General features: G+C 47.2%; 1 protein-coding gene across 1 annotated transcript in view; it reads left to right on the forward strand.

Moving 5' to 3' along the window:
- The window catches only part of necab2 (N-terminal EF-hand calcium binding protein 2), a 151590-nt gene that overhangs the window by 84547 nt on the left and 51231 nt on the right, over positions 1 to 15812 (forward strand). Inside the window, exons 6-7 of the mRNA XM_066685346.1 lie at positions 8512 to 8648; positions 9080 to 9204. Coding sequence (XP_066541443.1) covers positions 8512 to 8648; positions 9080 to 9204 — 262 coding nt within the window. The remainder of the gene's footprint in view (positions 1 to 8511; positions 8649 to 9079; positions 9205 to 15812) is intronic.

Raw genomic sequence — 15812 nt, forward strand, 5'->3', positions numbered from 1 at the left:
GTTTCCTCCGGGTGACTGTCTGTGAGGAGTGTGGTGTGTTCTCTCTGTGTCTGCGTGGGTTTCCTCCAGGTGACTGTCTGTGAGGAGTGTGGTGTGTTCTCTCTGTGTCTGCGTGGGTTTCCTCCACGTGACTGTCTGTGAGGAGTTGGTGTGTTCTCTCTGTGTCTGCGTGGGTTTCCTCCATGTGACTGTCTGTGAGGAGTGTGGTGTGTTCTCCCTGTGTCTGCGTGGGTTTCCTCCACGTGACTGTCTGTGAGGAGTTGGTGTGTTCCCCCTGTGTCTGCATGGGTTTCAGTAGGAGACAGTAGGAGAGAGTTGGAGACAGTCAGAGACAGCTGTTAAAACAGTAAAGGTCAGTGGAAGATTGTTCTACCATCTGGGAGCCAGCAGGACAGAAAAGAGTCTCGATGCTTGTCCAACTTTGACTTGAAGAGTGGTGATTCAATCCGAGGTTTAGCGTTGTAGGTGAGCATCAGGGTGTTAAATCTGATGTGGGCAGCCGGAGACGGGAAAGGAAGGCAGAAGTCGAGCTTGACGACTGTGATGTTCTTGCCGGTGCTGTGGAGCTGGTCTGCTCTAACTGTGTTGTGGTTCTCAGGAGTGCAACTGCAGTGGGCCGCTTAAATTTCTGGGCATCTCAGAGCTCAGGGTGCACTTAATGGCTTGCTCGTCTTGGCTCAGCCGAAAACCACTCAGATCTGAGTAATCAGAGCTGGGAAAACAATAGCAGTGGCTAGAGCTGAGAGTCTGGGAGTGGTGCCTTTAGATGGAGATCCAAGAGGTGACTGTTACTCATCACATTTCTCCACTGAAACAACATGCATGGGCTTCCCATGTCCTGTACTTTTCTGTTTTCTTTTGTAGTGTTTCTGTGGGGGCAAAAATGATCCGAATTAATTTTACTTGTCCATTTTTTCCAATTATTCTATTTTAAAAGGTCTGTGTTCTCTTGTTTTCTGTCTGTTAGAGCCCTGTTCTGACTGATGGCTCTCTGTGGTGCAGTCCACTCCGACACCTGACAGAGACAGGCTGAGAACTTTTAACTTCAGCATCAGTGGGTGGGGTTTAACTGCAGCAGGCTGAAATGGATGGAGATGCACAGATCAGACATAACATTAAAATGGCCTCGTGTCTACAGTCGTTATCTATTTTATAAGTTCCACTGAGCATAGTGTGTGCTCTGTGGTCATCCCCTGAGGGTCAAGTCTGTAAAAGAACAGGGCCAAAGTGTGCTAACAAAGTATGCAGAGCAAATAATGGACTACAGTCTGTAATTGTAGAATTACAAAGTTCACCTATATGTTCGGTGGTGGTGTTGACACTAGGAATGCATTTTAATGTTATGGCTGATTGTGTGTGTGTGATATATATATCAGCTAGCTAACTGCACACCTGGTGATTGATATTCGGTGCAGTCTATCTGTGGTACAGTGAGCAGAGATCTGTTCGTGAACACAGATTAATGCACAAAGAAACCCTTCACGGCATTACCCCACAGACTCCGCTGCCGCCTCCTCATGAAAAATGAACACTCCTGTCATAGTTAATTTTATTTGTGAAGAATAAATCTGTACCAGGGCTTGAGGAGTGCTTTCTCTTCCTGCAAACGCAGGTGTTTCTGGGTAGTGAAGTCTAGCGTGTCATTCACTGTTACTCTGTACTATACTTTATTCCTTGCATAAACAAAGGAATCTACTCAGTACTTTACTATAAAGCTGCAGACTGGGTGTGTTGACCTGCATAAATGTTCTCACACACACACACACACACACACACACACATACACATGGAGAGCCAGGAAGCCATTCCAGTGCCCAGCAATGGATGTTGAGGGAGGAGACAGCACTGTTACTTCACTCCTGCCTCCCCCAATTTTTACGTGTTAGTCAAGATCACAACAGCCCACTTCACTAACTTCACACAACAGCTGCCTAATGGTTATATTAATCCTGAGCCAATAGGATTCGCATATAGATACTCCATCTTTTGCTATGTATTTTGTATGGTAACATTGAAGGAGGCATTAGTAACATTTGATACTTCAAGTATAAAAAGCCCCCACCAAACCCTAGGAATTTGTACAACCCTCAAAACCAAGACACGATCCACAGCACTCCTTGGAGCTGCGATACTTTGGCAGCTTTAGGCAAGTTGTTATGTCAGTTAGCATTTAGCCTACATAAATGCTATGACCATCTAACCCAATATTATTATTATAAGAGGGTTATAATATCAGATTTCATTCTCTACTCCTCCTTCAGTGCCCACAGGACTCTGTTGTCTGGGTACCATTGGTCGGTGGACTGTTCTCTGTCCAGCAGTGACACTGAGGGCTTTAAAAACTCGAACAGCACTGCTTTGTCTGATCCAATTGTAGCAGCACACCCCACACTAACACACCACCACCACGTCAGTGTCACTGCAGCGCTGAGAATGATCCACCAGCCAAGTATTAACAGCTTTGCGGTGGTCCTGACCACTGATGAATGGGTTAGGCCTAGCCACAGATGGTCTGAAATCTGTTTTTGAGTGTGATAGCGCTGTGTAAATCGAGTGGCTACTTCGGTCTGTGTCATTTGTGTGGAGATTTCTTATTCCGTGTGAATAGGCCATAAATATGACAGACGTCCCACAGTAAAATTACATTACCCCACCTCTTCAGGTGAAAAGAATCCCATCTGAATATTTCTGCTCTGTGCACATGCTTTTGTAACAGTAGCTGATTAAATCCCATATGGACTTATATCCAGATAAACTTCTCGGCCACGTCTCTTTTTATAGCTGTTGTCTCTTGAGCGGTGATTCTCTCAGTAATGTTCTGGCACTCTTCTTGACCGCAGACAGTGGTAGCCATACGTAATATTTCTAATACTCAGCTACTTTGAGCCCGTTGCTTTGATGGAAAGCCCCGGTGCCCACCCCACAAGTCCTTGCCTTCTTTGTCTCTTTCTCTCTCTCTCTCTTCATCAAGTCTTCATCAGGAACCCTATGCTCTGCATCAGCAGCCGGTGCTTTACTGCAGTCTGATGATGTTTGAATCCTTCACTTGTAGTAAAACGCACTGCGGAGCTGCTGACCCAGCATATTGTTAGCGTTAATCATACTGACCCTCCCTCCCCACACTCCCCACAAGGTTCGTCCGTCTCTTTCACTCCTGTCCGTTTTTTCTCCCCCATTACTTTCGCCGTGTGATCCACTGTAATACACAGTCAGCATGAGTCTGCATAGCACTGCAGTAGAAGTCTCCAGATGTGCCAGAGAGGCCAGTGCTGCAGTCCAGCTGAACTCTCTACCTTCAGCCTGCTTTGCATTTCATATTCAAGTCTTTCAAGTCCAGCAGTCAGCACGCCGGAGGTGCTACGTCAGTGTCAGGGGTTTTGCCGTCACTGTCAGCGAATGAGTGAAGGAATGAGGATATTTGTGAGAAAGTGAAGCAAAGAGGAAACGTCTGACTCTTCTTAGTACTCAGAAATTGAGGCTGTAGGAATTTTCTCAGCTCTGAATTCAGCACTTTCCAAATCTGTTCTTTATGATTAATATGAGCATCTGGAGCCCACCAAACCCCACACGGTGAAACAAGCCCACCCAGTAATGTCTGTGGACTGCCTAATGCAAGACAAGTTTATTTGTGTAGCACATTTCATACGCCGCGGTCATTCAAAGTGATTTACAAATGAGAAAATACATATGCGAGAGATTGAAATAAAAACAAAAGTATGATTCAAACAAATAGGCAAGCATTAAAAATTATTCAAAGAAAGAAACATATGAATATCACATTGCAATTTTATAAAAATCAAATAAATTATTCATGGAATACATTTATTTTGGGATAAAACAAGCCATTCAGATTTGGCACTGTTTCTTATGTGGAGTGTACACTGTAGGATTGCCCCGCCCCTTCATGTGTGACTCTCCAATCAAACCACTGGATCCATGTTTATGTGAGAGCACAAAAACAAGATTAAATAGAACAAAACTGACAAGATGAGCGCAGGGAAATAAGAGAAATAAGTACAAACAAAGAAAACAAGAAGAAAGAGAACCAGGCATAAATGGCTAAAGTATGAGTTTCTCCTCCTCGCTTCTCACTGCTGTGCGCTCGAGTGGAAGTGAACTGTGTGTGGCTTGTTCTCATTTAAAGGGACAGGTTGTTCAGTTGCACACTTTCAATATAAAAACGATTTAGGTTCTGCCCCTTAAAATGTACTCATCCTCACAGGAAACAGTAACAGTAGCAGTGAGCTTACCACTTGATGTCTTATTTTTGGAGTTGTGGAAATGTCAGTGTGAATGCAATCCTGTGGCATTTAACTCCAAGCGATATTCTAGAGGCAGTGCTTTGACTTTTAAGCCTTTATAGCAATCAGGCGAGTTACAGACCTGGAAATGTCATTTGAGTTTGTTCGCTTTTGTTTTTTACACGTGTCTGTTTTCTTCCTGCTACTACTGTGCTCTTTTTTTTTTTTTTTTTCACCTGTGCTTCAGAAAGAGCGCACTATTCAAACACATGGCACTCTTGACATTTACAGCGTCGGGAGGTTAGTAATGAGACATTGGGCTCAAAAAATGATGCTTCTTCAAGGGTCCTTCAGCAAAGAATATCGTTCTGTATGATACTAAAGACGGGCAGCAGGTAGTGTCACAGTCACCTGCGGACACTTTTGAGTCACCAATCCACCTACCAACATGTGTTTTTGGACTGTGGGAGGAAACCGGAGCACCCGAAGGAAACCCACGCAGACACAGAGAGAACACACCACACTCCGCACAGACAGTCACCCGGAGGAAACACACGCAGACACAGAGAGAACACACCACACTCCGCACAGACAGTCACCCGGAGGAAACACACGCAGACACAGAGAGAACACACCACACTCCTCACAGACACTAACCCGGAGGAAACACACGCAGACACAGGGAGAACACACCACACTCCTCACAGACAGTCACCCGGAGGAAACACACGCAGACACAGGGAGAACACACCACACTCCTCACAGACAGTCACCCGGAGGAAACCCACGCAGACACAGGGAGAACACACCACACTCCTCAGACAGTCACCCGGAGGAAACCCACGCAGACACAGGGAGAACACACCACACTCCGCACAGACAGTCACCCGAAGGAAACCCACGCAGACACAGAGAGAACACACCACACTCCTCACAGACAGTCACCCGAAGGAAACCCACACAGACACAGAGAGAACACACCACACTCCTCACAGACACTAACCCGGAGGAAACCCACGCAGACACAGGGAGAACACACCACACTCCTCACAGACAGTCACCCGGAGGAAACACACGCAGACACAGGGAGAACACACCACACTCCTCACAGACAGTCACCCGGAGGAAACCCACGCAGACACAGGGAGAACACACCACACTCCTCAGACAGTCACCCGGAGGAAACCCACGCAGACACAGGGAGAACACACCACACTCCGCACAGACAGTCACCCGAAGGAAACCCACGCAGACACAGAGAGAACACACCACACTCCTCACAGACAGTCACCCGAAGGAAACCCACACAGACACAGAGAGAACACACCACACTCCTCACAGACACTAACCCGGAGGAAACCCACGCAGACACAGGGAGAACACACCACACTCCTCACAGACTGTCACCCGGAGGAAACCCACGCAGACACAGAGAGAACACATCACACTCCGCACAGACAGTCACCCGAAGGAAACCCACGCAGACACAGAGAGAACACACCACACTCCGCACAGACAGTCACCCGGAGGAAACACACGCAGACACAGAGAGAACACACCACACTCCTCACAGACAGTCACCCGGAGGAAACCCACGCAGACACAGGGAGAACACACCACACACCTCACAGACAGTCACCCGGAGGAAACACACGAAGACACAGGGAGAACACACCACACTCCTCACAGACAGTCACCCGGAGGAAACACACGCAGACACAGGGAGAACACACCACACTCCTCACAGACAGTCACCCGGAGGAAACCCACGCAGACACAGGGAGAACACACCACACTCCTCACAGACAGTCACCCGGAGGAAACCCACGCAGACACAGGGAGAACACACCACACTCCTCAGACAGTCACCCAGAGGAAACCCACGCAGACACAGGGAGAACACACCACACTCCGCACAGACAGTCACCCGAAGGAAACCCACGCAGACACAGAGAGAACACACCACACTCCTCACAGACAGTCACCCGAAGGAAACCCACACAGACACAGAGAGAACACACCACACTCCTCACAGACACTAACCCGGAGGAAACCCACGCAGACACAGGGAGAACACACCACACTCCTCACAGACTGTCACCCGGAGGAAACCCACGCAGACACAGAGAGAACACATCACACTCCGCACAGACAGTCACCCGAAGGAAACCCACGCAGACACAGAGAGAACACACCACACTCCGCACAGACAGTCACCCGGAGGAAACACACGCAGACACAGAGAGAACACACCACACTCCTCACAGACACTAACCCGGAGGAAACACACGCAGACACAGGGAGAACACACCACACTCCTCACAGACAGTCACCCGGAGGAAACACACGAAGACACAGGGAGAACACACCACACTCCTCAGACAGTCACCCGGAGGAAACCCACGCAGACACATGGAGAACACACCACACTCCGCACAGACAGTCACCCGAAGGAAACCCACGCAGACACAGAGAGAACACACCACACTCCTCACAGACAGTCACCCGAAGGAAACCCACGCAGACACAGAGAGAACACACCACACTCCTCACAGACAGTCACCCGAAGGAAACCCACACAGACACAGAGAGAACACACCACACTCCTCACAGACTGTCACCCGGAGGAAACCCACACAGACACAGAGAGAACACACCACACTCCTCACAGACTGTCACCCGGAGGAAACTCACGCAGACACAGAGAGAACACACCACACTCCTCACAGACAGTCACCCGGATGAAACCCATGCAGACACAGAGAGAACACACCACACTCCTCACAGACAGTCACCCGGAGGAAACTCACGCAGACACAGAGAGAACACACCACACTCCTCACAGACAGTCACCCGGAGGAAACACACGCAGACACAGAGAGAACACACCACACTCCGCACAGACAGTCACCCGGAGGAAACCCACGCAGACACAGGGAGAACACACCACACTCCTCACAGACTGTCACCCGGAGGAAACACACGCAGACACAGAGAGAACACACCACACTCCGCACAGACAGTCACCCGGAGGAAACCCACGCAGACACAGGGAGAACACACCACACTCCGCACAGACTGTCACCCGGAGGAAACCCACGCAGACACAGGGAGAACACACCACACTCCTCACAGACAGTCACCCGAAGGAAACCCACACAGACACAGAGAGAACACACCACACTCCGCACAGACAGTCACCCGGAGGAAACCCACGCAGACACAGGGAGAACACACCACACTCCGCACAGACTGTCACCCGGAGGAAACCCACGCAGACACAGGGAGAACACACCACACTCCTCACAGACAGTCACCCGGAGCGGGACTCAAACCCACACTGTGTTTCACTGTGTAGTGTCGCAGTCACACAGCTCTAGGGACCTGGAGGTTGTGGGTTCGATTACTGCTCCAGGTGACTGTCTGTGAGGAGTGTGGTGTGTTCTCCCTGTGTCTGCGTGGGTTTCCTCCGGGTGACAGTCTGTGCGGAGTGTGGTGTGTTCTCCCTGTGTCTGCGTGGGTTTCCTCCGGGTGCTTCGGTTTCCTCCCATGGTCCAAAACCCCACGTTGGTAGGTTGATTGACGACTCCAAAGTGTCCGTAGGTGTGAGTGTGTGAGTGTGTGTGTGAGTTGCCCTGTGAAGGACTGGCGCCCCCTCCAGGGTGTATTCCTGCCTTGCGCCCAATGATTCCAGGTAGGCTCTGGACCCACCACAACCCTGAACTGGATAAGGGTTACAGACAATGAATGAATGATACTAAAGGCACTCATCAAGAACCATTTGAATGATGAACGTATTCCTTGCATCATTACAGTGTTCTACATATTGAAGGAAATCTGTTTTAAATGGTTTTATGTCCAGATTTATTGTTACATTATTTCTATGCAGCACCAAAAAATGGGATTTCTATTGTTACAAACTTGACATCATACCAATAGCAGAACATTTTTATGCTGAATATAACCCTTGTGAAAACGGTGCTACATAGAACCATATACAATACATTTTCCTTCAGTCTGAACCCATTCACCATTCTAAGAGTCATTCAAGCATGCAAATAATGTTTTGAGTGCTGGTGCGTCTAAAAAAGAAGCATTGTCTTTACTAAAACACCCTTGAACCTTTTTCTTTTTTAAGAGGTAAACCCTTTTAGTGGAGTGCAGCTCTCTGAAAGCCTTAGACAGGAACTCATAACGTATGCTCATAAGACTGATAAGTGCTGATTGTGCTTCTGTTTTCTCCTTCCCTCCCTCCCTCTCTCTCTTACAGGTGTATGAAAGGGGAACTAACATTGAGCAATTTGTGACCCGCTTCTTGTTGAAGGAATCAGCCAATCAGATTCAGTCCTTGCTCAACTCTGTGGAGAGTGCAGTGGACGCCATTGACGAGCAGCATTGCCCTGTAGGGTGAGTTACAGCTTTAGTGTAAAAAAAGAGACTCTCAGTTATTTAGTGCACTTAAAAGGGCACAAGTGTGGAAAGGGACATGGGAACAAGCAGTATTTGGGGCTTGGTGTATGGTGCTGGCTGTCAGAGGCTTATCCACTATGACCCATGTATCGCTGGCAGTGGATAGTTCTCTGCCTGCTTCAATCATAAACTAAGCATGCGCACACATACACAGACACACACACACACACACATGCCGATTTTGACACTGCTGTGAGGAACAGGGCTGTTTAGGCAGGGGGAGAATGCTGCTGTGGTGTTTGGTCCTTGTGGTATTTTGACCAAATATGTGACAGAGCACTAATACAATGCAATTTAAAACTGTGATGTTAGTAGTATGGGTAAATAATATTGTACGTGCTTCTGTCCTGTTCTTTTCCCTCATGTAGCTCGTATCCCAGTAAGACCAGCCCACGCGTTCAAGAGAGACGCTACGAAGCCCCAGTGCCAGACTATCCTCCTAATAACAGAGTCAGTGCCAAGGAAACCAGCCGGAACCTCAACGTGGGCACAGGTAGGCCACTGATCACACACACACACACACACACAAAGGCACACACACACACTTACGTCACCGCCCTCTCCCACAGTTTTTCCTGTTTTTATTGATTTTGGTGCAGTTTAATGTCTCTGTGTACTTTGATATAAAGGTATTGATGAAACTAACATAATCTAAGTGTTTATCTCTCATGTGGGTAACTACCTTTTGGCAGATACAACAGCTAAACACACTCCATTCTGTTTTGAAACTCCTTCACATTGTTGCTGGGGTTCCTACAAATGCGTTGCACTCATGGCTTGCTTGTCGTATACGTACACCTCCGCCCACCTCTTCTCGCCCCGGCTCAGAGGGGTTGTGTCTGGAGACATAGTTGACCCGGCCATGATTTGAAGCCTGTTCTCTTGTTCTTGTGCCCTAAGGTAGTGAAATAGACCAGAGGTATGTTACCCCTGAGGATGAACCCCTGATCAACTGAAACCTTTGAGCAGTAGAGTACACACAGGTGAAAACGGATCTGTAATGGGCATCTTACACATTGTTCATGTCAGTATCATCTGTAGTCTACATGTTAGTGTGTGTTAGATGCGGTTTACACTGAATGTTTAGGTTTCTACATTGCTCTGTTAGTCTCACGTCTGATATTCAGGCTGATGGAGCTGATCTGGTGAATCCTCTGAGGCGTTCACACTGCGGAATAAATCAGGAGCATGTGTGTGTGTGTGTGTGTGTGTCAGCAGAAGAGTCATAATGGAGCTCCTTGAATGGCTCATGTCAGACATTAATCACGGCAATGGTCAGAATTAGCATCGAGATTAACCTCTCACCCATAAATCACACTGAGAGCAAATCAAAAGCGCAGCTACCTCATTTATTTCCTATTTCAGTCAATCAAGGGCAGGGAGATCAGACGAGGCTTTGGTGTGTCAGATGCTTTGTCTCCGCGAGGACAAGACGTGGAACACTTCTCTATATCACACGCCAGGCAGAATTATTTTTGTTCTTTTCTCATGTAAAACTTTCTCAAAAGTCATTCGCATTCAGCCAAAAGAAAGATGATCTTCTAAAGTCTTACACCGTCTCAAACATTACTTCAGTGTTAAAGCTGACATTTGTCAGGATGTCATTTCCTGAAGAGCCCCATCCACATCCACACACCCATTCTCATAAATACTCACTCTGTGGTACACACACTCACTCACTCACTCATTCAAATGTGGGTGTCCTGACCATTGAAGCACAGCTTTAAAGGGGGCTCCAGAGTGTGCAGAGAGCAGTGGATGGACTGCAGTCGGTAAAACTCCAGAGGGCTCCTGTGTGGTCAGCGCTGAGAGAGTGGACAAGGAGGTGCTTCTTTAGGGTTCGCTGAGTCAGTATAGAGTGCATTTTATTTCATCTCAGCTGTCACACACCTCCCTGTTTACTCCACTGTTGACACTAGTGTATCTGTACCATTAGCTTTGGGAGTGTGTTGACTTCTGATATTCATGCAGTAAATTGAAAACAGACAGTTTAACACAGAAATGTATGGAATAATGTTGGGTTTATAGGTGTTTGGAGCTCTCTGGGCTCAGCAGAGGAGAGAACGTATGGCCGAGGTGGGGGAGGTTGACCGTGTGCGGGTGTCTTAATGACAGCCTGGAGCTGGAATGCCGTTTCCTCATGTAGGGATTTATATATGATGGCAGTCCCAAGCTATTCCACTATAGATATTTGCAGCAACAAAGAAAACCTCATATGTTCTTCAGCTAGATCCATAGTCAGCCTCTGGCCCACAGTTTAACAACAGGTCAGTACAAACACTCAGATTACAGCTGTACCTTTGGTTTGTGTAGTTTTCTTCATTCATTTATTTTTTTTCTTCTGTAACTGATTCAGGGTCACAGAGGTCATGAGTTAACCCAGAATCACTGGGTGCAAGACAGGAACACACGTCCATCTCAGGACATCACCCCCTCACCCTGTCACACACTCACTCACCCAGTCACTCACACAGCTGTTTCATGCTAGTGAATAATTAGTAGCATCTTCCTTTGTTTGTGTGTGTGTCTGTGTATTGTGTTTGTAAGTGTGTGCATGTTTGAATGTGTGTTTTTTTGTGGCCATGTCTATCTCGCTCTCTTTGTGTGTGTGTGTGTGTGTGTGTGTGTGTGTTATGTAACCGCTCTGAAAAGTCTTAGCAGCACAGAGCAGTGTGTGGAGTCAGCGTTTTTGGCCTCAACTTCTGTACAGAGTCTAAACCCAGTGTGATACACTCAGATAAAGGAGGGATGTATTCTCTCCAGCCCCCTACCACGGCGGGGTGGGATTAATCACCCGGCTGGAAAATGGATTAGTTTAGTATAAGAATGCCAGAGTGACCACAGTTTTTGAGTACAGTCTCCTTCTCAGAGACGTGGCTGTTTTCTGCCGTGCCTGAGGTCTGCTCAGTTGTAAAATCTAGAGTTAAGAGCAATCTTCATTAGCTCTGCACAGTGATATCAGACTCATATCAGGGTGGATGCTTCAGATGGAGGGGTGTCAGAACACCACCCTCAGACCTAGAGTCCAGGGGTCTCTCTCTCTCTCTCTCTCCCGTCAGTGGACACATCAGTGCTCTTGCTGAGTGGAGCCCAGTGGATGATTGAGGGGACACTGCTAGAGGTGCTCAGACTGATGTGCCTTTGACTTTATTCACAGTCGTTCACAGAAATCAGCTTGAATCACTCCTCCTTTCTCGCTGTAAATCTGCTGTGGTCAGTCAGGCCGTATCAATGAAATCACACAGCGTCGCTTTATTAAACTGCTCTGCTCTGAGGCCACTGCTGAGAGAGCAGTGTAGGTTTGAACTGTCCCCCGGACGCACATAAAGCCGCTCCTGCTCGAGCTGAAAAGCAGCCGTCGGCTCCTCCACAGAGAAAGCTTTGGTCAAGCGGTCATTTACGAGCGCCAGCCACAATATATTGATCAATACCCCTGCATTACTTATAGTTTACATTCTCTCCCTCTCTCTCCCGTCTCTCCTTTAACATGCGCTTTCTGTCTCAATCTGTCTTTCTGTCTTTTTGCCGGACCGCCTACTGGACCGGCCATGAAGGAGCATTTGCGTTTACTGACTGACTGACACTTAATTTTGAAACACGCATGCGCGAGTAGGAACTGTTAATTCAGCTGTATTTCTCAGAGAGAACTTAAGGTGGCGCAACTACACCGTCTGTTTTTAGTTCGGCCATATTTCACATTCCTGTTTGTGAACTAATTTGGAACCGTTCTGCGTTGACCAGAGGTCCTCTTTTCCCTGGACAAGTACCTTTTTGGGGACTTAAAAATTGCATGTTCAAGGGGTCAGACAGTTGAGAGTTGAACTGGGACACGCTCGCGCTCAACCGTCCGCCGCGGAGCAGCTCAGTGTTTTACTGGAGCCTCGAACATAGGGCGACCAGATCTGAGATGAGGTGAAAAAGAGGAGTCGCGGGGGGAGGAGTGAGGTCACGCCCCTCGCTGCCGTTGTATTCTTAGCTGAACCCATGTGTGCTTTTAGGTCCTTTACACGTTTATTTTCTACACAAAACATGGGAACTTCTTTTTTAATTCATCCGAGAACTTACATTTCCGTTTCGGCATAGCTGCTCGAGATGAGGGTGGGTACATGAGCTTTGCCTGACGTAAACAAGGACTACTGACGTGCAGACTGACCAATTAAATGTTTACAGAGAAGGTTATCGACCAATAACGGTAGCTCTACAGTCAAACCGTCCAATCAGAAGATTTTAGGCTACTTCACCACGCCCCCTTCTCACTCCAGTGAGCCAATCAGAGTAGGGGAGGGCGGGACTAGCTTGTGAACGAAACTTCTCGAAGTTCTATGTAAGCTCTAGAAATTCCGCCCGGACATTTTTTTAAGTCTAAAAAAGAGGACATGTCCGGGTAAAAGAGGACGTCTGGTCACTCTAGTTTATCATAATCTCTTCTTTATGTTTGGAGAATGTTTCTGTGACACAGCCTTTTGTTTTCTACAATATATATTTAGCAAACAAAGTCGTCTTTGTCTGTTTGTATAACGACACAAATACACAGACACATCTCACCGTTACTGACTTTCTGACGAGTAAATTACACCTGCACAGCTTTTTATTTAACGGAAACTGGCAAAATCTCTGGAATATTAAAGCCAGAACACCAGAGCGAGGTGTTATTCAAAATAAAGAAGGCTGTGAATTAGTTACAGCACCGTTTTATCAGTCAGACACTGATAGAACTATAAGTCAGTAATAAATATCTAGTTCCCAGCGATGCCCTGTTGCTTTATCAAGTGTAGATTTCTTTTTTAAAGTATTTAAACATTTTATCAATAAAGTAAACGTTCAAAATTTGGTAAACAAGTTGCTTTAATGTCGTCTCAATACGGTGCTTCAGTGTTGTAGCTTTGTTTGAACAGAAAATAGCAGGCTGTCTCTGATCATACACACACTGTCAGCAACTGACAAGATACACTACTTTTATAGTTTGTTATTATTGTAAATGCAGACAATGATATGAAGCACTAAAGCTTCTCCAGACCTTCCAATGATAAGGGTATGTATGTGGGGCATTTCCTGTTTTTGAAATGCCTCAAAAACAGCCTGGGACAATGGCTAATGGCGGTTCGGCTGAACTAGGTTTGCCTATTTCTCTTTTTTTCTTGTTTGTTTCTTTCTTACATTCTTACTCTGTCTTCCTTCCACTTAGTATTCACTCTCTCACTCTCTCATATCAGAGATGTTGTACTCTGGAGTACTGTATATTTCAGATTCTCTAGGAGTACAGAAGTGTTTTTAACCGTCATTACTTCATTTGCTATCATCGCTACCTGAACCTGGCAGATGACATCTTTCCCATGGATCTCTTCGCTGGCTTCTCTCTCCTTCTCTGTGATCACACAGCACTTTGCCAGATGAGCAGCAAAATTTAAACATGCACACACTCTCTCTTTTTTTGCTCACACAGGTTCCCCGTTATGTAAGAGTCATATCTCCACTGTCTCAGCAGATGTTGTCTCTGAAACTGTGACTTTGAGCAGATGGAGAAAATGCTTCGTTTACATTATTCCTCTCTAGAATTTCCTGGACCAAATCTATGGTTATGTTTGTCCTGAAATTTACCAGCAGATGGGATACAAACATTGACAGTTTTTGCTAAGTTTAGTTTCTTTCTGTTTATTTTCATGCATTAAAATAACCACCACACAGACAAACCAGGCTTTACGGTTATCCCTATTTGTTTCTAAATATATTTTATATGGACTGTACGGTAGGGCGGCACCGTTACGCTGCACGTGGTGTCGCTGTCACACAGCTCCAGGGACCTGTTGAGGAGTGTGGTGTGTTCTCTCTGTGTCTGCGTGGGTTTCCTCCGGGTGACTGTCTGTGAGGAGTGTGGTGTGTTCTCTGTGTCTGTGTGGGTTTCCTCCGGGTGACTGTCTGTGAGGAGTGTGGTGTGTTCTCTCTGTGTCTGTGTGGGTTTCCTCCTGGTGACTGTCTGTGAGGAGTGTGGTGTGTTCTCTCTGTGTCTGCGTGGGTTTCCTCCGGGTGGCTGTCTGTGAGGAGTGTGGTGTGTTCTCCCTGTGTCTGTGTGGGTTTCCTCCTGGTGACTGTCTGTGAGGAGTGTGGTGTGTTCTCTCTGTGTCTGCGTGGGTTTCCTCCGGGTGACTGTCTGTGAGGAGTGTGGTGTGTTCTCTGTGTCTGTGTGGGTTTCCTCCGGGTGACTGTCTGTGAGGAGTGTGGTGTGTTCTCTCTGTGTCTGTGTGGGTTTCCTCCTGGTGACTGTCTGTGAGGAGTGTGGTGTGTTCTCTCTGTGTCTGCGTGGGTTTCCTCCGGGTGGCTGTCTGTGAGGAGTGTGGTGTGTTCTCCCTGTGTCTGTGTGGGTTTCCTCCTGGTGACTGTCTGTGAGGAGTGTGGTGTGTTCTCTCTGTGTCTGCGTGGGTTTCCTCCGGGTGACTGTCTGTGAGGAGTGTGGTGTGTTCTCGGGGAGCTCCCAGAGGTCATTTTAGATCATTTTACAAAGGTTATTTTCTACTGTCTACTCTCCAAATTGTAATTGGGAATATGTTTATAAAGGTGTGTTTATGCATTTACACTTACCTGTTTCTCCTGTAGCCAGGCAGCAGAAGGCTGGCATTAAAGTACCTAATCATGGGGCCGATGGGAACTGTAGTTTACACTAGAGGTCTGCACAAGACGGGTCTGCCCGCAGGTCCCACATTCTGTAAAATAAATCCCAGGGTCACTGCGGGCAAACAGCAAATTAGTTGCAGGCTTGTGCAGGCAGGTAGTTTTGCTGAGTGGGCAGATGTGGACAGGTGGAGGCATTGACGTTAGATTGCGGGGGGGAGGGCACGGCCATGGATGAAGATATGGATGATGTTACGTTATGTTGACAAGTGCAGGCGTAACGTGTGGTTGGAGCGGGAGGTTTCAGGTTTTAAAAGCAGCCCCGTGCCAACCTCTAGTTTACAATTTATGGCCAAATGTGAAGCCGTGTGATTTGTTTCTGAGATTGTTCCACCTCTGTTTGAGAGATGTACTGCCTTTCTGCTGTGTTTTCAGTGTGAGGCACACTTCTTTGCAGCTGAGGAAAGGCTCTGCTAAAGCCTGCTTCAGCACAGA

The sequence above is a fragment of the Hoplias malabaricus genome, chromosome 11 (genome assembly GCF_029633855.1).
Source record: "Hoplias malabaricus isolate fHopMal1 chromosome 11, fHopMal1.hap1, whole genome shotgun sequence".
Lineage (NCBI taxonomy): Eukaryota > Metazoa > Chordata > Actinopteri > Characiformes > Erythrinidae > Hoplias > Hoplias malabaricus.